The sequence below is a fragment of the Ochotona curzoniae genome, unplaced genomic scaffold (genome assembly GCF_017591425.1).
Source record: "Ochotona curzoniae isolate NIBS_2020 unplaced genomic scaffold, NIBS_Ocur_1.0 contig_908, whole genome shotgun sequence".
Classification (NCBI taxonomy): Eukaryota; Metazoa; Chordata; class Mammalia; order Lagomorpha; family Ochotonidae; genus Ochotona; species Ochotona curzoniae.
Window position 1 is genome coordinate 11,920,302 of NW_024466607.1, and position 22,556 is coordinate 11,942,857.

Genomic DNA, 22,556 nt, shown 5'->3' on the forward strand with positions numbered 1-22,556 from the left:
CCTCCCCTGAGCTCCTGAGCCCAGAGCCTTGGAGATAGCCTTGAGTGTACAACTCTGAGAGCTGGCTGCAGGGCTGGAGGAGGCTAGGGTGGTACCCACCACAGGGAAGCGGCAGGCAGGAAGCCAGACAGGCTCCAAGTGAGTAACTGCAGATTCTCTTCCCACTGAGCCTGTTGTCACGGGGAAGAGCAAGTGACTCTCTCTTTCTCTCTCTCTCTGTCTCTCTCTCTCTCCCACCTCCAGCATCCTCACACCCCTGCAGTCCTGGAATCTGGAAGGAAAGTGAGGGGGGTGATGCTTGAGATGGACACTGGAGACAGGTTCCAGTGATCCATGAAGGACTGGATGCCAGCAGCGCGTGGCTAATCAGATCAGGAGGCAAGTGGGGGCTCCTCCCGAGCCAGCACTGGGGAGGCAAAGACAGCCAGCAGAGGGACTAGGGCTTCAGGCAGGGGGAGGGGAGACGGAGATGCCAAGGAACAGCCAGCCTCCCACTCTGTCCCACCTCAGCTTCTGTTATTTTTAGCCTTGCTCCCTCCCTCTGCTCTTAACAGCGCTCCTCTTCCCAGAAGCCGTCCCGAGCCACCCAGGTGAGCAAAAGGAAGGTTTTCTTCATCGGATTCCTCAGGACTTCTCAAGAGCAGACCAGTGGTTGAGTCCTACCCCCGTCCCTCCAGGCCAAAGTTTCAGTACACGGGACAGGACGTGGGACAACCATCTGTTGAAACACCATCATCACAGTTAGCCTTGGTTGAAAATCCTTTGCTGTTTCTTTTTTCTGCCTCTTTGGGGAGTGCTTTGCGTACCCTTTGAGAGGTAAGGAAGGGTGATGCCCCAAGAGAACAGTTCCAAAAGAGCCAAGAAGTGTAGATTCCAAGGAAGCTTCTCTGTCCAGTCTCACCTCCCTTCCTGGGAGAGGATGGCAAGGGCATGGCCGGGCACCCTGGCTGTGCCCAGACTGGCAATCTAGTCCCACTGGTGGCATTTACAGTCTCTCCCCCTGCCAAGCAGTCACGTGCTGGGGGGTCACAAGGGCAAGTGGATTCTGGCTCCTTGACCCACCCCAGCCTTCCTGCAGCCTCCCTTTCGAAGTCTGGGGACCACTGCTGAGTCAGGGCGCACCAGCTGCGAGCTACGAGCCGGACCTCCCCTCCCCGCGCGAGGGCGCTGGAACTTCGGCCCAGCCTCCCTCGGGAGGCGCCTGTCCGCGCCGTAACACGCGAGGGCGCGGACTCGCGGGCCTCCGGGGAGCTGACCCTCCGGGCATGGAGGGCCGCGCAACCGTGGGTGAGCGCGCACCCCGCCGGCTCGCCCCGGAGCGCAGGCGGCACGGAGGAACCGGAGTTGGGCTTTATTCGCTCCCCTTGGCCAAGCCTCTTGGGACCGACGGATACATTGGGGGGCTGCTGAAAAATGCCTCGAAACAATGCGCCCCACCCTACTCTCGATTGCTACCAGAATCCAGCCCAAAGCGGGTCGCAGCCGCTGCCTGGAAAGGTGGTGGCATTGCCCCTCCGGCAACCTGCAGGCACGCGAACTCTCCGAAGCGCTGAAGAGAAACCGGCGGGGAGGCACCCTGGAGGAGGTGGCTCTGAGAGTAAACCCGCAACGCCCTGGGGTGCGGCTAAGGGGGCGTGCGAAGCTTGGGAAGCGCGACCAGGATCCTGGGAACATCGTGCACCGAGCAGGGAAGGACAGGGCGTGGTGGAAGACCGAGACTCCCGGAGACGAGCTCGAAGGGCGAGGGCTCGTGCACGCTTCACGACGGAAGACAGACGCGTGGGACTCGCGGGTGAAGAGCTGGGGACTCCCCACCCGAGGGGCCGACCTCGCCCAATACCTGCACGGCGGCTCCGCCCCCGTGCCATCCATTGGCTGCGCCCGTCACCCGTCAGACGAGCCCCCGGGGCCCGCCCCCAGCCCCGCGAGCCTCTTAGCGCTAGGGCCACGGTGCCCGCGCCACTCGGAGGGTTCCTGGCCGTCACCCGCGCGCTGCACCGTCCGCTGGCCCATTGCCCGCACGGGGCCGCCCGCCGCGGGCTCAGGGCGGACCATGGGCCCCCAGAGCCCGCCGCCCACCCGCTGGCTGTGCGTGCTGGCAGGGGCCCTCGCCTGCGCCCTCGGGCCCACGGTGAGTCCCGGCAGCCTAGGGGGTGTGGGGGCGGCGGGAGCCGGGCCATCTGTGCGCGCGTCTGGGTCCTGGGAAGAACAGACACCGGGCGCCCCGTCTCGCCTCCTCTCTTCCTTGCCGGGCCGGATTTAGACCCGAGAGGCTGGGATCGTGGTCGCCCCAACCCCTTCCAGCACAGACTGGAGCTCACACCTCCGGGCCATCGGTGGAGGGGCCAGCGAGGAGGGGAGCGTGCCGGCCCCTAGGCTTGGCTTTCCGGGTAGTGGCTGCCTGCTTGCATGCGACTGCAAGGCCGGTGGCTGCAAGACAGGGACTGGGGTCGACTGAGCGTAAGATCTGATAGACTGTGAGTACGAGGGAGATGATGAAGGTGATTGTGGTGTGCTGTGCCTGTGTGCAGAATCGAGGCGGGGTGAGGAGAGGGCGTTGTGTGCCTGTGTGGAGGTGAAGCCGGCCAGGGGACCCTCGGGAGCAGGCGGTGAAGGGAAGACCTCTCCCTACGCCCTCCCACTGCGCAGAGCAGCCAGGCACAGGAGCCAGGGTTGGAAGGTGGCAGGCAGTCAGGTGGGTTGCTTGTGGTGTTTGCCAGGAGTGTACCCTAGTGCATGGGGGGAGGGAGAGAAGCTGGGCAGACAGACAAGAGCCACAGCGGGTGGCCTCCCCCTTGCTCCCCACATGTGTCTGTGTATTTATTCCCTGGGCCCATGCGTGCCTGTGTGTCCCAGGTGTAGGTAACACTGGTGTGCATCTGGGGATGGCACACACCTGGGTCGCAGGGCCAACCCTGCTTGAGGCAGGAGATGCATGGATCGGTCACTCTGAGTGCAGGAAAGCCCTCCAGAGATAGCGAGTCTACTCAAGCCCATTCTACAGTTGAACAAATGGGGCAAGAGACTGACGTCAGAACCTTGGACCCTGACCCCCACCGGTCAGACCTGGACGGAGAGATATCTTTCTCCTTTATATGCGTACCAAGGCCTTGTGGAATCTGGAGTTACTCTTCAGGCATGACCCAAACCACCCCTGATTCCAGGTGTGTCCCCAGATGCCTTCCTTCACTGCTGCCCCCACCAGGGCCACACCCTCTGCTTCAGTATCTCGTGCACATGGGCTCAGAAAACTGTCCTCAGAGCCTGCTGTCCTCTCATGGGGGTTCATGAGACCCAGCCCTTATGCCAGCACCCCCAGGCCACTGCTCTGACCCCACTTGCAGCCCCACGAAGTCCCCAGACCTTGCCAACACTGTGGCTGTCCTCACCCTCAGCCCCAGCTCTCCTCAGCTGAGCCAGGGGTACCCCATCCCTGGAGCAAGGTGGTTTCAGCTAGGCCACCTTGCCCTCCACCTGAGATGGCTTCAGCCTCACTCTTTCCTCCCATGTCTTTACACATATTACTGATTTAGTGTCCAACTCTGTCTCCTCCTCCAGACAGCCTTCTTTGATTGCTTCAGCCCACTCAGCCCTCCTCCCCCTCTCTGACTCCACCCTTTAGCCCTAACCAGCACCTAGATAGAGAGATTCTGATCAGCCCATGGGATGTAGGCTTGGGGTCTCTTATCCACTCATGTCCCACGTGGCCCAGTCCACAGCTAGGCCCACAGGGTGGGGAAAAAGGAGTCCACCAGGACCCAGTAAGGACAGACTAGAGCAAGGAGCTCCCCACTCTCCCTGTTACTCCTTTGTCCCCGAAAGCCACCACTTGCTGTCTCTTAGATAGACACCAGGCATGCCTGCTAACAGTACCCTGAGGGGTGAGGGCTGGAGGGGGGGGGGGGATGTTATCAGAGTCATAAAATGGCAGCTGCAAAGTTCAGGTTGAAGGCCCAAGGCCTTATCACACCTGTTTATGGTGCTTTGGCCTCAGCCTGGGCTGGAGAAATCTCTGAACAGGGAAGCAAAAAGAAAAGAAAAGAAAAGAAAAGAAAACCTCCAGTGTCTCAGAGGAGGAAGTCTGCCCCAAGGCCACTGCCAGGCTGCCACTACCCCTGCCTCCCACCCCCACAGCAACCACAGAAGCTCCTCACCCCATGGCAGAGCCAATAGCGCGACATGCCCAGTGTGTGACTGATGTGGGGGAGGTGTCCGCCAAGGAGAAGGAGACTCAGGCCCTGCCCCAGGAGCCTGTCAAGTTAATGGAGACCCCTCTATGAGGAGGAAGAGCCAGGAGTTCAGCCCCCTAAAACCAGGACAGCAGTCTCTGAGAGGAGCAGTCAGGGAGGATTCCCTGGACAAAGAGGGACAGCTCCCTGAAAAGTTGGCCGAGAGGGCCAACCATCCCCCTCCCAGGGTGGTGAAACAGCTTCCTGCAGGTTGGACCCTGGACAGAGGAAGCTGCCCTCAGCATGTGGGATGGCCTGGGGTTGGCTTCTCTGGCTCCCCCTAGAGGCAAGCTGCTGGGCACTTACTCCTGCAGCCACCCTGTGCCATGGGCACCCTAGCCAGAAGGTGGTCCCCAGCTGCCCAGGGACTCCCCGCCTTGGCATCTAGCAGGAGACCTGTGAGGCCTGTACGGGGTTCTCAGGGGATTGTGCTGGGTGAGGGAGCTGCTTCTGGAAGTTTCTACACTCCCATCCACCTGTCCTGAGTCTCAACTTTTCCCTGAGGTTTGTGGGGTCTCCATGGGCCAGGGGGTGGAGGGGACAAGAATGCAGAAAACACGATGATAACCGCAGTCCTTTGACCTGGGAAACATCTTACGTCTCTGTGGAAGAGCCTCAGTTTTCCCAGTGTGTGAGGGAGGAGGGGAGGAAGAGCTGGAATGGAGCTAGCTCCACCCTCCTGACGGAGGTATCATCTCCCCGACCCCCATTCTAAGCACCAGTGTCCCTGGGAAATGAAACTAGTCTTCCATGCAGGACATCTGAGAGCTTTGTAGGAACAGGGAGGGAGGCAGAGTGCAGTATGTACCGAGTGGCAGGTCATCCCTTCCTGGGGTGGCAACTCCAGGCCTGGGCAGGCAGCAAGTCTTGGCAGAGACTCACAGACTTCTCACATGGTATCAGCTCTGTAGAGGTCCAGCCTGTGACACCAGCATTGAGCCTGCCTCTGCAGGGCCCCTGCCTGCAGCCACCCTGGCCATGAAGAAACAGAGGCCAGGCCCCCAGATGAAGCCTTGTCTCTCTCTCTCCCAGCCCTTTCTGCACAACTTCCTAGATCATGTCTGCGGGTTGGATTTCCCAGCACAAAACAGTTTTCTTGGTGTCTAGAAAAAATGCAATATATCTCAAATCTCATTTCTTAGAAGCATTTCTGAAGAAGAAAATGAAAGAGGGATTATTATTATTATTATTATTTGCAAGGCAGAACAACAGAGAGATGGACAGAGATCTTCCATCTACTGGTTCGCTCCCCTAGTGCCTGGACAGCCAGGAGTGGGTCAGTCCAAAGCCAGAGGCCAAGAATTTCACCTGGGTCTCCTATGTAGCTGGCAGAGACCTCACCTGCTCCCTCCCCAGCTACAGGTTAGTAGGAAGCTAGAACAGAAGCATAGCAGCTGGGACTCAAATAGGACACCTGGATTAAGATGTTACCGTTGCCTCAGAAACAGTTTAGTCTCCCTTGGACATGCTCTTGTTTTGTAAGAAACATTCCAACAAGTAGAGAGAGTGGTATACTATTCATGAAAGCACTCAGTTTCTGTGTGTGAGGGTTGAGTCCTCAACAATGACTATGTGTACCATTTGCTTTTTTTTTTTCTGTCTAAAATACTTTCAGGTGAATTATAAATCTTTTTTTTCAAGATTTTTTTTTTTATTGGAAAGGCAGATATACAGAGAGGAAGAGAGACAGAGAGAAAGATCTTCTGTCCAATGGTTCATTCCCCAAGTGTCCACAACAGTTGGAGCTGAGCCAATCTGGAGCCAGGAGCTCTTCTGGGCCTCCCACATGGGTGCAGGGGCCCAAGGCACTAGGCCATCCTCGACTGCTTTCCCAGGCCACAAGCAGGGAGCTGGATGGGAAGCTGGGCTGCCGGGATTAGAACAGACGCCCGTATGGAATCCCGGCACGTGTAAAGCGAGGACTTTAACCACTACACTATTGCGCCAGGCCCAAATTATAAACATCTTGTTCTCTGTCTCTAATTGCTTCAACACACTTCTCTAAAACCAAAGGCCACCTTCCTGTATCACTATTACACTGTCATCACACTTAACACAATGAACAAAGATCCCTTCATGTCTACAACCAGCACCAAATCAGGCACCCCTGATGAGCGGTGTCATTGTCAAGGGACCCAGTCTCCCAGCCTGTGGGTCCGGGTGGAGTTGAAAAGTGAGTTGGTAGTGTGCCTGGCCGTGGAGCGCCAAGCTGCCCTCCTCATCTGGGCAAGGCTCTTTACCCACATATTCCCTCTAGTGTGGCTCATGATGTAAAGATTCCTATTGTTCAGGAAGTGCCTTCTATTATCTGACTTAAAAACAAGTTCTTCCTGAACTTGGCCCAGGCAAGTGAAGAGGTCACACACCAACCTCCTTGCCCCAAGGACTTGGAGCCTCACAACCCCCAGCCCCCTTCAGGTGACACCAAGTTTGGGGGTGCTCTGGATGATTGACAAGGGGCAGAGGATGAGATTGTCTACTTGGCCTGCTAGGCTCGGTGCCCCGAAAGAAAGCTTCCAAGAAACTCCCTTAGATGGGAACAGGCTGAAGGTCTCGCTTGGAGTCTGCTCATTGCAAGAACCCTTGTCCTGGTACCACTCTAAGCTCTGGAATGTTCTTTCTTGCCTCAAGCCAAATGTACTTCTTTACATTCCTGCTGTTCCTTACCACGCCTGCCACCCTCACCCAAACACACACACACACACACACACACACACACACACACACACACACACACACACACACACACTCCTTCTCTCCTGACACAGGGACTCAGTCTTCCCCAGGAGGAGGTATGGATGGCAAAATTTGGTTGCAGAGAGGGGAGGCTCTGGATCACTGCCAAAGGAATGTGAAAATACAAGGACGGACAGAGAGCTCTCACTAGAGTCAGGGACAGGGGGAGTGACAGAGACCTCTCCCCTGGCAGGTATGGGGCCACTCCACAGCGGGGAGGGCATTCCGACTCCCTGAGCAGATGCCAGGCAATGAGACTGTGGCAGGGCCAGCCAGGCACGAGAGAAGGACCTTTGGCAAGAGCTGTAACCGTTGCTGGCAGTCCCTGAGGGCCAGATCAGTGCCCATTTCCCCGTCACCCTCGACACAATCCTCGAAGTCAACGTGTTTATTGTCCCCCTTTTACAGAGGAGGCCAGATACGTTGCCCAAGGTGACCCCACCAGGCAACGGTGCACCCATCAAGTGCCAGAAGTTTGGTCTTACATGGGTGGAGCTGCTTAAAGCACATGTTGCCCGGCAACTTCCCAGACATGCTTCATGAGTAAAACGCACAAGTGACAGCTGTCACACATGTGCACGCCAGAGCAGCCACCACCCAGGTCGAGCTGTGACCCCTTCCCATGGCTCCAGCTGGCTTCCCTGAAGTGAAACCTGATTTCCTCCTTTTGGTTCCTCTGCTAAACTGGGGCATCTGGATGCCAGGGTCTGCATACTCTCCTGTGTCCCTCACTCACTGTCTTCCTGCCCTCCCCACTGCAGCTCCTCCCTCCCTCCCCTTCCTATGCTTCATGGACTACAAACACAGGAACCAAAGCCGAAGCCCTATGTGTCCTCGGTTTCCCCTGTGTGGCTTCAGCAGCTCACAGGATACAAGGGCTGGGGAAGGTGGCTAATGAACCATGTACAGCACACTAAGGGCTTCCCATCACCCTGCCTCCTTCGATGGCCCCCAGGGAAGCACCTGTGCATGGTGCTATATAACAGAGGGGTCCTTTTGCTATCTCACCTGGTCCCAGGTGCTTCACTTTACATTCCTCAAAAGGATGCCAGTTCCCCCAGGGCCCACACCTGCAGCCTTGGGAGATCTCTGCAAAGTATGTAGCCTCTACTCTGACTCTCTTGTTTCAGATCTCTGATGCCCTCCCACTGTACCTCGCCCCAGGGTTCAAGTTCACATTCAGAATGGGCATTCCAGGCCTTTTCCAGTCCCAACCCTGTCTGTAACCTCTGACTTGTCTTCTGGGACCTCCCAAACTCCTCGCTGCAGCTACACCAGACTTCCCACAGCTTGGACTGCACTGGGCGTGTACGTGCCCCCGTGCATGTGTGCACACCTCGCTCCCGCTTTCTGGAACACTCTTACTCCACTTTTGACTGTCTTGCTGCTATGCACCCTCCGAGTCTGTCTCTACTAGCCATTCCACATGAAACCCACACTCCTGCTACATCCCACCCTGGGATCCGTAGTCTCAACTGTATTCAGCCAAGGAATTTTCCAATTCTCTCCATGTACCCAGGGTCCAAAGGGATAATGAGGATGTTTAGAATAGGGAAATAAGTTAAGAGAGAGGAAGTCCAAAGTCTGCCTGAATTCCTCAATGATAAGGGCTAGAGGGATTTGCCCTTGCCCTAGCTGACCAGATGGGCCCCAGGCAAAACTATGAAAAAGGACTGATCTAGTCCAGACCAGCGGTCAGAGACTTGGGGCCCATTTGGGAATGTGCACTTGCTGGGTGACCTTAGGCCCTTCCTCCAGTCTCCATTTTGTCAATCTCTGTCCAGAGGGGGCCCAGCACTCAGCTGACATGCAGCCCATGTCCACTTTGTTCAAAGATACCACCCCCCTCATTGCTGGCTACCCTGAGAGCTCATGTCACTACCTCTTCCCGCGGCTGCCTCTGAGGAAGGGCTCTGTAGCTGTGCTGCTAGGGTAGCAAGGTAGACACGATAGCCCAACACTCTCCCGCCCTGAGACAGAAGCTGCCAGGAACATTGAGTGCCCAAGGGAATTGGAAAAGAAATCTGTCTTGGCAAACTGCATGATCATAACCCTGGTTCAAGAGAAAGTGAGGGCATCTGTTGTAGTCCCACCACTAGACTGGACACCTCACGCACAAGGCAGCAAAGCTAATTGGCTCAGGCTTTAAAGGCAGGTGTGGGCTCACGTTGCTGGAGGCAGGCAGCTTTCAGGCATAGATGCACCCAGGGACCTGGCTTTTCTCCATTGTTCTCATCTACCTTCAGCTGTGTGGTTTGTCATCGTGTTCTGATAACGAGATAGTGGCGGCAGCTCCAGCCCCCTGCATCCTTTGGGGTCTCCAGATCAGTGGGAAAAAGCAAATCCATTTGCCTCATCACTTAATCCAGTGTCCCAGGAGAGAGGCCTCTGCCTCTGAATAGCCTGACTTGGGCTATGTGCCAGGCAACTGTGGCCAGGAACGCTCCGAGTGACCTAAGTCTTGGGTCACATGTTTGGTGCCCTGGAAGAGGGTTCATTAGAACCTCAGGAGCAGGGGTTGGAGGAGGAGGTGGTCCCCCAGATGGGGAGGAGGAGAGTAAAAGTCGGTGGGAGCCGGAAGGAGGTCCCACCAAGGGTGGTGAGAATGTGCAGGAGAAGCAAGAGAGGCTGGGAAAGGGCAGAGGGAACCTTGTTGCTGGTGGACAAGACCATAAGAGAAGGTACATCAGTGACAGACATGCTCAGCATGGTCAGTCGAGGGTGGATACTGGCCAGCGTGGCCAGTCCCCAGCTTCCTCTGCCAAAGGCCACCTCTGATATCTACCTAAGGCGGAGCTGGCACCAGCTGCTTTAAGACCAGCCCCATGAGGGCTTCACCTAGAATAACCCTATGGGAAAGGGGGGAAGACCACGGTTCCAGAGAGGAGGCACAAACATCAAGTCCCCCTCCAAGTCTCCTATCTCTTGTTTACCAGTGACACAAACAACTACATCCCGTTCCGTGATAGGGCCCTGTTATGTTCCACGTGCCTCATTTGGGTATCTCACCAGCTCACGTCTTTGCCTCTTCCTGCCTGGTGGGTGACATGAGCAAGCCCGTGGATCCTCTCTGTAGTCATCATTCTAGACAGTGGCAAAGAGACAGGTGTCGTCTCAGCGCTGGAGAAGCCTGAAAGGTGTCCTGAATCAGGAGACTTTTCCTTGGACCAGGAGTGGCTCGCTTAGGCACTGATGCTGGCGGCACTGAGACCAACGGGACCAGTGGTGACCTCTGAGACTGTGATGCTCCGCCAGGGCCTTCTACAAGGCATGGGAGAGCTTTGAGGCAGAAGTGACCCAGCTATGTGGCTTCTTGGACAAGGAGTTACCCAGCCTCATCTGGACCCCTCTTTCTCCATAGCAATAGGGACCACTGCTGCCTGGGATGCAGTTTCCTCCTGGCAGGGGTGGGAGGGGGTGAGTTAATTTACTTAGAACAATGGTCAGGATGTATAATATTTGGGTGCTACAAGCCAGACAGGAATCTCCTTAAAGAAATGAAATGAAGTACAGAACCCCTCAACTCTCTCCCTACAACCAACTTCAAGAAACCTTTGGATCAGCAGGCACATTTAGCTTACAGACCAACCGAAGCACAGGAGTGGCAGGGGTGAGTTGGAAGACTCTAGGAACCTCTGTTTCAGGAGCAGCCATGCTGGACCCTTGCCCACGGCTCCAGTGAGGGGCTGTGGCATTCTCCTCCCCAGGCAGACGCAAGCACGCTGCCATGGGGCTGCAGTCACTTCCCTGAAGTCTGAAAGACCAGCAGAAGCTGCCACCAGACAATGGTTCCTCCAGAGTGGCTTTCCCCAACCCAAGAGCTCCCAGGCCTGGTCTTTTGTAGCTATTCCTGAGTAGCCTTCTCCCACTCCCAAGTCTGCTGCAGTGCCCAGGGCCCTGTGTTACTGGTCTGGCCCCACCTGTAATCCCTGAGCAGCACTCAGAAGAACAGAGGGGAGAAGGCCGGCTCTTCCGTCCATCTACCCACATGACAGAGACAGGGAGGCCTGCTGTGATTTCAAGGCATCCCAGCAGGGCCTTGCTAACTTCTCTACCCTCCTTTCTACCTTTTGGAGGTCTGCTACAGTTGGGTATTCAGGACACACATTTGGCCTAACAGTCCAGAACGCACATCCCACGTTGGAGTGTCTGGGTTTCATCCTCTCAGCTCTGGCTCCAGCTTCCCCATGATGTGTAGCCTGGGAGTCAGGGGTGATGGCTCAAGTATTCGGATGCCTGCTGCCCATGTGGGAAACCTGAATCGCATTCTGAGTCTGGATTTTTCTTTGGCTGCAGCTCAACCCTAGCTGCTGAGGGCATTCGGAAAATGAACCAGTGGATAAGAGCATGGGTTTGCTCTCTCTATCTCTCTGAAATAAATACATAAGTAAAAATCAAAAGGATACTGGTGGGGTCTGGGCAGGAAGAGCCAGCGTGTCCTTCCCAGCTAGGTGAGCATCACCTCCCAGCATGGAGCAGAGGCCGAAGGTACAGCCAGATGCCAGGATATTCCCCAGGCCTGGCCTCAGAACCTAGGGTCAAACACCCCCCGGGCCACATCCCTCCAGGAAGACTGAAGGTGGAGTGGAGGATTCCCCACTCAAGCTGGAGAGAGATACAGTCCAGTAGGCAACTTAGGGTTCCAAGAAGAGGCCTTCCCATTTGTGTGCAGGGCTAGCCACCTGCAAAGAGTCAGAGCTTCTATAGCTGCCTCCCAGGGGTCACAGGAAGCCTCGTCAGGGTCCCCAAGGCGGACCAAGCCTGGAAGGGAAGAATGAACAACGGTTTGGAGTCAGATTCAGTTAGGAGTCGGGGTTCAGTCGGGGGCTGGGCAGTTCAGTCTGGGGTATAAGCAGTGTCATTCCAGTGGCGGGGCTATGCTGTGGATGCTGTGGGTGAGATGCAGGCTGGGCCTGGCTCATGGCTCCTTCGTACCTCTGTCCCCAGGGTGGCCGGGCGACCAGGATGCATCAGGAGTGCGACTACCTGCAGATGATTGAGATGCAGCGCAGGCAGTGCCTGGAGGAGGCCCAGCTGGAGAATGAAACGGCAGGTGAGGCCTTGCAAAGCCCTAGGTATCTCTCATTGTGCAGCCAGATCTGGGTCACATTCCTTCCCCACGTGGAGGATGGGCGACCACAGGCACAGGCTGCACCACAGAGCTGCAGGTGGTGAGGTCTGAGCAGACAAAAGCAAAAGGACTACCAAGCCTCCAGCTCCCAAGGAGAACATACTGATGTGGAGTTCCGGAAAGTGAATGAAGCCAGCTCCCCCTCTGCGACTCCCATCCAAGGGTGGAAGGCTTGGGACCCTGAAGACTGCGAGGTCTCTGGGCCATGAGGACACACAGGTTCCTCACTCTCAGGCCAAAGAGGCTCTGGGGCAGCTGTTGGGTGGCAGCGTTCCTAGGGGCAGGTTTCTGCATCCCCCTGAAAAAGCTGGAATTTAGCTTAGGAGAAGGGGGCTCCAGAATGCCACACCTGGGAGTAGCCGTCTTCCTGCATCAACCTCTCTGAGGAAGAGGAGGGGACATTCAGACACTGAATGTGACCCCACGAAGACCTCGTGAAAGCTCAGAACTATCAAAGCAACGCAGAGCAAGAAGGAGCAACGGCCTGGGCAGGGATGGAGCACTCCCCTCAGCAGGGAAAGCCAAGGCCCAGCTCCTTCCTCCTCACCCTCAGCCCTGCCGCTGAGATGCCAAGGGCACTCTGCCACGTGCACATGCCATCTCTCAGGGCCAGGGCAGCCTGCCCCGCAGCAGGGAGCATCTTTAGATCATCTTGGCTTCCCTGCCACTTCTCTGGGACTGGCAGTTATATAACCCCCTCTTCTAGGGTCCTTCTTCTTAGGCCTGGCACCCCTGCCCTCTGCCTCCTGCACTGTAAGTGAATGTGTATAGCCTTGCCTTCCCTGGGTGCCACAGCCCCCTCTACCCAGGAGGCCTGGCCCTAAGACTAAGGTCTGAACCACACCACTACCAGCATGGCTCCTCTCCGTCCTGCTAGGGCAGAGAGGCAGGTGAGGCCACAGAGAGGACTCCAGAGGCCCCAACTCCAGACTGCAGGTCCTATCACAGTGCCTTCCAGACGGCAGGGGCCAACCATCTCGTGATCCTCATGAGATCATTGCTGGCACAGGAAGCCTATCAGGTGCCACCACCCTGTCTCATGGCAGCCAGCCTGGGATCCCAAAGAGGGCAGGCAGGGGACAGTGGCTGTGGGTCTTCCAATGACCCACAGGGGTCTGTGTGTGTGTGTCTGTGAATGTGCAGGGTATACCGTAGCCTGCATCTGCCTGGGGTCGTCTGGAACTCTGGGTTTGATGTGTGGGTTGGGGCCGTGTGTCTATTTAAGCTTGGGCACACCAAGATGTGCCTGCCCTGATCTGTGTTTCTGTGTGTCCGTGTTAGAGCACGTCATTGATGTGAATGTCTAGAGTGGGCCCAGATGTGTGTGTGCGGGTATGTATGTACATGTCTGTGTATCTGTGTGTGTGTGTGTTTGTCTTGTGTGTGTGTCTGTGTGTGTCTGGAGTTGCATGTTCCACTGTACCTGTTGACTAACCAGCCATCCCTGCATTCATGCACGTGTGTTTGCATGTGTGTCTGGGGTCCCGCATGCCTGCTGGGACACACAAGTTAGTGTGTGCCTCTGTGTGCACACATCTAAAACACAACATAGCAGAGGCCCCCACTGCATCCTGCCTCATCTCCAACTGCGCTGTTGGGGTCAGAGCCCTGGTGAGCATACAGCTAGCCTGGGCTATGTTATCTGTAGGCAGTCAGCTGTGGGGTCCTCCCTAGGGTGGGCTCACACACCACAGTCCCAAGGGGGAGCCCCTAATGATGAGCCCTTCCAGCTACCAAGCATTGTTTTCCTCGCTGTTGCCCCTCATCTGCATCCCCAGCTGTGTGGCCCTGGAAGACCAGGCCTGTGTTGCTTCCCACAAGAAGCTCCCCTGACCATGTCCTCCACCCTGGCCTCTCTTTCCTGGCTCCCCTTGCTTTGCTTGCTGACCTGTGCCCCGGTCCCCATTCACTGCCCAACCTTGCCAGTGCTTGAGTGTTCCTTGAGGCTGAGGGTGGCCTTCCCAAGGGCAGAACTCGAGTTCTCTCCTTTCTGTCTTTTCTCCAGTGGAAGCAAGCTCAGGGCCCGAGACCCAACACTGACTGCACTCCCCAACCCAAGGCGGCAGCTGGAGATTCCGATCTGGCGGGCTCTCAGACAATAGTTGGCCCACAAAACAGGGTGTGCCAAGCACTGTCAGCAAGGGATAAACAAAGTCCAGCAGCCACAAACTTGCCTTCAGACTGGGTGTGTGACCAGGCTGTACCACTCACTGACAATGTGAATTTAGGCTACTGATCACCTGGTTGCTCAGCCTCAGTTTCCTCTGAAGTCAACAATGCCTTCAGAGACGTAAGAGCAAAGCCTGGCACGTAACAGAATGACGTCGTGTTTGCCAATATTATCAGCAGCATCTTAAACCATGAGCAGGGTTCAACTGGCCTGAAGGCCCCTGCGTGGCCTCCAGAGAGGCTGGCATGGGAAGAGAAGAGAGCCGGGCAGCCAGAGTGAAGCCACAAGAGCCCTCAGGACAAGTTGGAGTGCAAGTGGTGGGGGTCCACAAGACCAGAGGCTATACTCTGTGCCTGATCCTCCGAGGGGCAGGCGTCTTCCCTCCGCTGTCAGTCGCAGGTGTCACCTGACTGCTGCAGCCCATTAGGAAACTGCACCTGCTGCCACCGCACCCCGGGCACACAGAGTTCCGAGGCTCTTCCCCAAGCGGGGCCGTGCCTCCACCTTCTCTTCCCAGGCCCCCTTCTTGGGAACTGGTGAACCTTCGGACCTGGGCTGGGCAGGGCTTGGCCCAGCTGGCGTTGACTTTGGCTCAGGGGTTGGGTTTCCCGAGTAAATCTATGGGACTGGCAGGACTGCAAAGAGACAATTAAGCCTTCCACAAGGGCAGGGGTCCAGAGTAGTCACACTCCCTGGCTGGAGTAGGGGGATGTGTGGGGGGAGAGTAACTGACTCCTAAAGAAACAAAACCTTCAAATTGGCATCTGCCTGGTAGAGCAGACTCCTGAGGGACCCCCAGGTCCCCTGCAGCGGCCGGGCACTGTGAGGCTGACAGTACCAAAGTGAAGAGCCTAGTCTGGGAGGCAGGGTTTGTCTGCCCAGCCTCCCTAAGCCCTTTGCATCCCACTGAATTGAGGACATCTGTGCTGCACTCGGCTGCACCCCAACACCCTCAGCACCTCTTTTTTGTAGCAAACATTTTCTGGCACCTCCTTTCCTATCAGAAAGTGATATCCAGGACACATACCTATTCATTTATATGTATATATGTGTATATATATATATGTGTGTGTGTGTGTGTGTGTGTGTATAGTCCAGTTGTAATGTGAAAGGAAAATCATTTATAATACAATACTGTATACATATTCAGGCATGATTGTGCTCAAAGATCAGCAGGTACGGTCTGAAGGTTGTACCTATAAATATGAATTCCGGACATGTGAGAGCTATAAATGCTGAATGATGTATACAGGTGATTGTACTAGTGTCTCAGACCATGGCAGGCAGCATTGCTTGGAGGTAACATGGTTTTCCAAAACGTGGAATGATTCCCAGTAAAGCTCAGAGTGGGACAAAGGACACTCTTCTCTCCTTTTACGCAATAGTCGCCTTTCTGAGAAACTTGCAGGCTCAACCCATGCCGTGAATACCTTGAGTTGATAACGTAAAATGGAGTGAGAGTCTGGGCTACGGTCACGCGGAGGTCATGAAGAATCCAAGACAGTTCATGGGGCAGGAGCACGCAGAGGGGCACATGCACATCAAAGATCAGGTGGAACCCAGTCCCCATCAGCACAGCAAACAAAACCCCCACCAGACACTCTGTCCTCCACTGAAGACTGCAGAGCCATGGCCGTGCCTCCTGCTCCCCACGGCTACCAGGACAGGCCCTGTCCACCCTGGCAAGGCTGGGCCTCCCCTCTCAGGCTACGGACTCCCCCTGGCAGTAATTAGCAGGGGATGGAGGGGAGCAGCTCGGGGCGCAGGGCCGGAGGGATGTGGCTGATCCTTGTCTCCCTGCCTTGGCTCCACAGGCTGCAGCAAGATGTGGGACAACCTCACCTGCTGGCCAGCCACCCCTCGGGGCCAGGTGGTCGTCTTGGCTTGCCCCCCCATCTTCACGCTCTTCTCCCCCATTCAAGGTCAGACCCTGGGCTGAAGGGAGGGAGCCGGGTGGTATATGGCTTGGGTGCAGACTCACAGCTCAAGCAGGCAAGAAAGCAAAGGAACAAGTCTAAGGGGCAGGAGCAACCTGGAAGGCTTCCCGACTGAGGCGATGGTGGATGGTGGCACAGGGACTAGGAAGGAGCTCTTCACCTAAGTTCTTCACAAGAGATAAGCACATGGGACCGGCTCACTAAATATTTACTCAACAATTGATAGCCAATTGACTGACAGGTGCTTGATTACATTATGGCTCCCATGTGCCTGTTCTCTTATGCCGGTCGTGATTCAGTCTTTGCCTGGAGTCGATGACCTTTTGGGCTATATAAAACCATCACTTTTGCATAGCTTCACCTGCAAGCCTTGTCGTGGTACCCTAAATGCATGTCCACATCCAAGGCAGAACAGAGCCAGAGCTTTTTCCAGATGTGGCCGTCTGGCTCCCAAGTCAATAAAGAAGCGGAAAACAGACTTATACATTCATTCCCATGCCCCTAAAAATGGAGCGCTTCCAAGCAAATGGGATGAGCATGGTGGGGAGGGACACACCACCTGCCTCTGGGAGCTCAGGTTATGCTTAATGCAAATATACGCACGATAAAGAATGAAAATACCAAGCAGGAGAATAAGGAGGGGACAGCACACCCGGCAGGTGTTCCTGGCAGATAGCATTTGTGGAAGGTGACAGGAGCGCAGGCACTAGCATTCAGGGAAACCCCATGAAGGCCAGGTGGTGGCAGGCACGGGGAGAGCTCAGGGCAGGAAGGAGGCGGTGGGAAAAAGCACTGCCTGCACAGCCCTGAGGACTGAGGCCAGAGCGTGGGCTTTCCTAAGTGCAATGAGAAGCCACAAGGGATTGGCCATTCTGCTTGAGGCTTGTCACACACTGCTCTGGTTTCTGTGAGAGAAGTGGGGGGGGTCCTAGAAGTACAAATGGGGAGACTCAGTGACAATACGGGCCAGAGAGGATGGTGGTTTGGATTCATGGTGAGAGCATGAAGCAGTGGGGGACAGTGGTGAGCTGCTTCAGGGAGTGGGGTGTGGGGCGCTTGGGAAAAATGAAACATGGCTAGGGAGGACCAGGAGAAACAGAGTGCCTGGGGAGGAGTAAGCGGGAGCAGGATGGCATGGGGGGAATGGAGAGAGCAGGATGGATGGGGAGTGCCCAAGAGGGAAAGAATGTATAGGAAGGGCTGCAGATCAGGGGTCAGCAGGTGAGTGGAAGGATTCCTGGATGTGTTTGACCTCTGGCAATCTGTCCCTTGTTGGACTCTAGCCTCCAAGTTTTTTTTTTTTAAGATTTATTTTTATTATTTTTTATTGGAAAGGCGGATATACAGAGAGGAGAGACAGAGAGGAAGATCTTCCATCCGATGATTCACTCCCCAAGTGAGCCGCAACGGGCCGATACTATGCCGATCCGAAGCCAGGAGCCTCTTCCGGGTCTCCCACGCGGGTGCAGGGTCCCAAAGCTTTGGGCCGTCCTCAACTGCTTTCCCAGGCCACAGGCAGGGAGCTGGAAGGGAAGCGGGGCTGCCGGGATTAGAACCGGCGCCCATATGGGATCCCGGGCGTGCAAGGCGAGGACTTAACCACTTGCGCCACCGCGCCGGGCCCTAGCCTCCAAGTTTGCAAGCAGGGACCAGTGGTGGAGAAGAAGCAGAGACCCTTGTATGGGCCAGGTCTATTCCCAGAGTTCAGGCTGTGACCTCTATGAGGAGGAACAGGGCTTCTGGGGAGTCTGGGAGCAGCCAAGCATGCGGAGTTCCAGGTTGGTGTCCCGTTCTCCATTCCCAGCCCAGGGCTCCTCTGGGACACCCACCTCCTGGCCAGGTAGGAGACGAGCTCCTCTAACAGGTCTCAGGGTGTATCCTCAGCACAGCCTGCAGCCGGCATCCGCTCAGGTCCCTGAAAGCACCTGTTTAATTGCCCTGATCTGAGACAACCTGCTAATCGCGTTCCTCCCCACTACTCTTCTGTCCCTGCTGTCCCGGCGACTCTCTCGCTGGACTCCTGTCCACCACCTGCCTCACCCCAAGGCTGCTGGCCTCAGGCAAGGGGGCCTAGATGGTCCCTTTGTGCAGATGAGACACAAGGCAGCTCTTTCTCAGCAGGGTCACCCTCCTACCAGGGCTTGCCCAGCAGCAAGCTGCATATGGGAGAGCTTTGAACCCTTTTCATCCATCAGCCCGATACCATGTGCAGTGAGCAACCTGCATAGCTGTACTCAGCGGGCGTTTTCTCTGGACATGATGAGAAGAAATGGGAGCCTGTGGTTAGAGACTGACACCATAGAGGCATATGATTATTTTCCCAGGGAATTAGATGCAGAAAGTGTTGGACACCTGACCTTACATTGCAAAAAGGGAAGCTCTCACGTGTGGGCTAAGAGTTGATGCTAACCCCCAACCCCTACCCCTACTCCTTTGGAAAGCAGGACCAGAGGCGAAGTGTCCTAGCCAGGGAGGGACAGGGTCTACTGGCAAAACTGAAGAAAGCTTGTGGGAGATGCCAACCACGGAGGATTAGAAAGCTGCCTTCCCTGGATGGGGTTAAAACACCCGGACGACGGGGCTTGGCCCGGTGAGGAACTTGCCATGCACTAACCTGTTTCCTTACTGTGTTGTCTGTATTGCCTTCATCTGCAATGCTTTCATCTTCAATATTTGCAGAGGCTATTTTTTTTTAGAATTAAAAAAAAAATAGGATAGCTATTTTGGTCGAGGAAATTCAACACAGTCTGTATTCATCGTGTCTGTGGAACTCTCCTCTCCCTGCCACATGCAACCTGTCGCCATGCTTAAGAAACTTCCGATGCCAGCCTGAGGAGTGGGTCCTTGCTGCCCAGAGTGGGCACCACGGATAGCATTTCAGCAGAAGGGACTGAGCCGGACGCTCACTCCAACTGGCTTAAGGAGGGAAGCCTGGCAGAGGGGGCAGAGAGGCGATGTGAGGGGACACCCCAGAAGGTTCCTATCAAGCACAGTGGAGGCAAGAGAGGCTGGGGCAGAGTGTGGGTGCTGGAGGAGAGAAGTGAGTCCCGATTTCTGGCTCCATCCATCACTGCTGGAGACCCCAAGAGAAGGGATGAGTAGAAGGAAGGAGACTGGAAGAAGGTGGGGTTCCTCCCTTCCTCTCCCCACTAGGGACAGACTGCAGAGACACACCCTTGGCCGATGCCCCCGAGTGGGGTGTGGCTTCCGATCTCGGCGGCAGCAGTTCCCTTTGAGGCCTTGGCTGTCTAGTCCCTGGCTCTTCAAAGAGGCCACCCAAGGGCTTGCATTTGGTAGAGTGGTTCAGACGCACCCTCCTCCCCCCAGGCACGCCCACATGTCAGACAGCCTGGGTTCAAGACCTGGCTCCAGCTTGCTGCTATTGTGCAAACCCGGGGAGACAGCAGCAGATGGCAAAGGTGCTTGGGCCCCTGACATTCATACAGGAGACCCAGACTAAGCCACAGGCTCCTGGGTCTGGCCGGGCCCAGCCCCAGCTATTGTAGGCGTTTGAGGTGTGAGTTAGTGAACCGAGGATCTCTCTCTTTCAAATAAAAACAAAATAAATCAAAATAATAATAATTTAAAAGCCTTCCAGATGATTATCTACTAACCCCTTCCTTCTGCGAGAACTGAGAGCAACCAGGGCCTTGGGGAACAGGATGCCACTACAGTCACTGCTGGGAGCCCAGAAGAAGGTGGACTCAGGCTGGCCTTGCTCTAGTAGGCAGGCAGCTTCCTTGCTGTGTGACTATTGGTGAGTCACTTCACCTCTCTGAGCCTTGGGAATACCAGTCTTTCAGACCAATGATGACCTCTGCTCCCTCGCCTTCACACATTAGGGTTGTACACACACAGCAAACTGGGGAAACTGCCACGTAGACGTGGTGAGTTATCCAGGCTTGCTAGTGAGCCACAATGATGCCAGCCGGGTGTTCACCTTGTCGCTGGGACCAGCCGCACTGCATCCAGGTCTATGTGGCAGGGAGAGCTCAGGACTGCACTATCCCAACTTCAAAACTGGTGGGTTTGACCGTGGCCTCCTTTCTTCCATGCCAAAGCCTGGCAGGGGAAGTCCCCAGACAAATCAACTCCTGAGTGGAAGGCATGGCCTGGGGGCCTGCCGTGCGATCCTTAGAACCAGTGCTCTGGTCGGGCCTGCAGCTTGATGAGAGCTAGGCTGCGGTTGCCAAGCCAGGCCCACCCCTAGCTCTAGTGGGCAGCAGCCACGATGGCTGAGCAAGGCAGCTGCACTCCCTTCGCCTGTCCTGGGGGCCTCTTGCAGAAGTGCAGCTGGGCAGCCTGGGCAGGAAAGGGGATGCCATCCTGGGAAACTGGCCCAGCCCAAGGCCCCTTCCTCAATGAAAACTGCCTGCCCCTCCTTTCCTCTCCCCCCTCCCCGGGGGATAGCACACAGTAGAAACAGACCCAGGGCTGCTTCTTCCTGCCTGACCCTCCCCCGCCCCCAGATGGCCCTTGTCTCTTCAGCTGGTGTATTCCAGGGACACGGCAAGGTTTGGAATCCTAAACACACGCATGTACAAGGACAGCGGGACCACTCCAGCATGGCCTTAGAAGCCTCTGGAGACCAGACCGGCTCGACTCTGTCCTCCCCGTGTGGCCTTGGGCAAATACAGCCTCTACTGCCCAGCTGTGACATGCGGGGTTGGCCTTCCTTACTGGATGGCTGAGGGGCTGTAAGCATGACCATACGCCGAGAGCCCTCTGTGCTTCTAGCGCCAACCTGGGGAAATCTCGCAGGTGGCATTTGTGTAACGCTGCTGGGGGTAACGATGGCAGTGATGTGATGGTGACACGTGAGTCCCAGAATGCAGGAGAACAATACTTCTCCTATTTCCCCACTGTCTGTTCAACCCCTACTCTCGTTTTAGGGCAGGACCCCTCCCCAGGGCTGCAGCGTGGGGAGCCTGACTGCTCCCCTTCCCCTTCCCAGTCCTGTTCCTTCGCTGTGGCAGAGAGCACAGCTGCTGGCCAAGAACCCCATCTGCCCCCTCCAACCTGTTGCTGCCCCCAGTTCCCACCATACCAGGCTGCTTGATGCCCTTTCTCATGCCTGTGCCCAGGCAGGCCCTACTACAGGAACTCCCAGATCCTTGGTTTATGGGGTTGTCGGATCTGGGACGACATCAGACACCCTCAATCCCCACCCTGCGCCACACCTCTGTTCCTTGTCCCATGGCCCCACAGAGGCAAGGCTCACTGGGGAGGTCCCCATCCTGACCACGGCCCTGCAATGAGGGTCGGCAGTCCAGCTCACAGCAAGCTCAGGGTCATTCCAGGGCAGTATTGTGGGTCTGAGGGTGTGACAAGGATCAGGGTTTCTGTTGCCCGCCAGGGTCAGGTTCACACCATGACGAGGAATCTGAAACCTTATAGGGCCCTTTTCCTGCTCAGCGACCCCACGGTACCCTGGGTGCGTCTGGATCAGGGTCCCCGGGAACTGCCAGCACCCAGGATCGCTGGGATGGCACGGAGAGGGGCAGGTCCCCGTGGTCCACCCCTGTGACTGATCTTGCTCCAGTCCTCAGCCTCTCTCTTCCCTGGCCCCTCCCAGGCCGCAACGTGAGCCGCAGCTGCACCGACGAGGGCTGGACACACCTGGAACCTGGTCCCTACCCTGTGGCCTGTGGCTTGAATGACAAGGCATCAAGTTTGGATGAGGTGGGCCTCCTCATACCCCACTCCAGCTGCAGAGCGCTTGGGTCTCCCATTTCCCCTACCCATCTCTCCCAGGGATGCTGCTAACATCTGTATGGATGGGAGGAGGGGACAGGCCTCCTGGGGCTAGCCCTCCTAAAACCTTCTCTCTGCAGACCTCATTTTGGGGGAACTCATCCCCTGGCCTCCCCACCCTGGGAGGGGCTTTCACCGCGATGGACACAGTGGGGGAGGTGTCCCCAGTGCAATTCCCCAGGGTCAGCCTCACTCTAGTCCAGTGGGGCAGATACCCTCTGTTGTTCCCATAGGGGAAACTGAGGTGCAGGTCCTAGAAGGAACTTGCACAGCCAGACAGGAGCAGGAACAGGTGGAGGCCTGCTATCCTCACTTCTCCCAGAGCAGGTGGAGCCTGGAGAGTCTAAGTATTTGGGGAAGGGGTCAGGGTATAGACAGGGAGGCTGGGGTCTACCTGGAGTCCTCAGCTCCCAGCCTTCACTGCCTTAGGGTGCAAATACACGTGTGTCTGTCTGCACCAGGTCAGCCAGGACCTCCTCTCTCTACTCCAGGGGGTAGCGTGGAGCAAGACAGAAGGAGATGCATGCCCAGTAGCAACCCCAAGTATATATATGCCGTGGAAAGGGCATCATATTGGGAAGACAGGCCGTATACCCATA

At 56.2% G+C, this 22,556-nt stretch overlaps 1 protein-coding gene across 4 annotated transcripts in view; it reads left to right on the forward strand.

Annotated features, from left to right (window-relative positions):
• Window positions 1-1,969: 1,969 nt before the first annotated feature.
• VIPR1 (vasoactive intestinal peptide receptor 1) overlaps window positions 1,970-22,556 on the forward strand; it is a 28,817-nt gene continuing 8,230 nt past the window's right edge. The window contains exons 1-5 of one of the 4 annotated variants that reach the window (XM_040994302.1): window positions 2,054-2,135; window positions 6,076-6,116; window positions 11,940-12,018; window positions 16,081-16,188; window positions 21,779-21,885. In XM_040994302.1, coding sequence (XP_040850236.1) covers window positions 2,054-2,135; window positions 6,076-6,116; window positions 11,940-12,018; window positions 16,081-16,188; window positions 21,779-21,885 — 417 coding nt within the window. Of the gene's footprint in view, window positions 2,136-6,075; window positions 6,117-11,912; window positions 12,019-16,080; window positions 16,189-21,778; window positions 21,886-22,556 lie in introns of those variants that run through there. The other 3 variants (XM_040994301.1, XM_040994299.1, XM_040994303.1) reach the window with 3 other exon arrangements.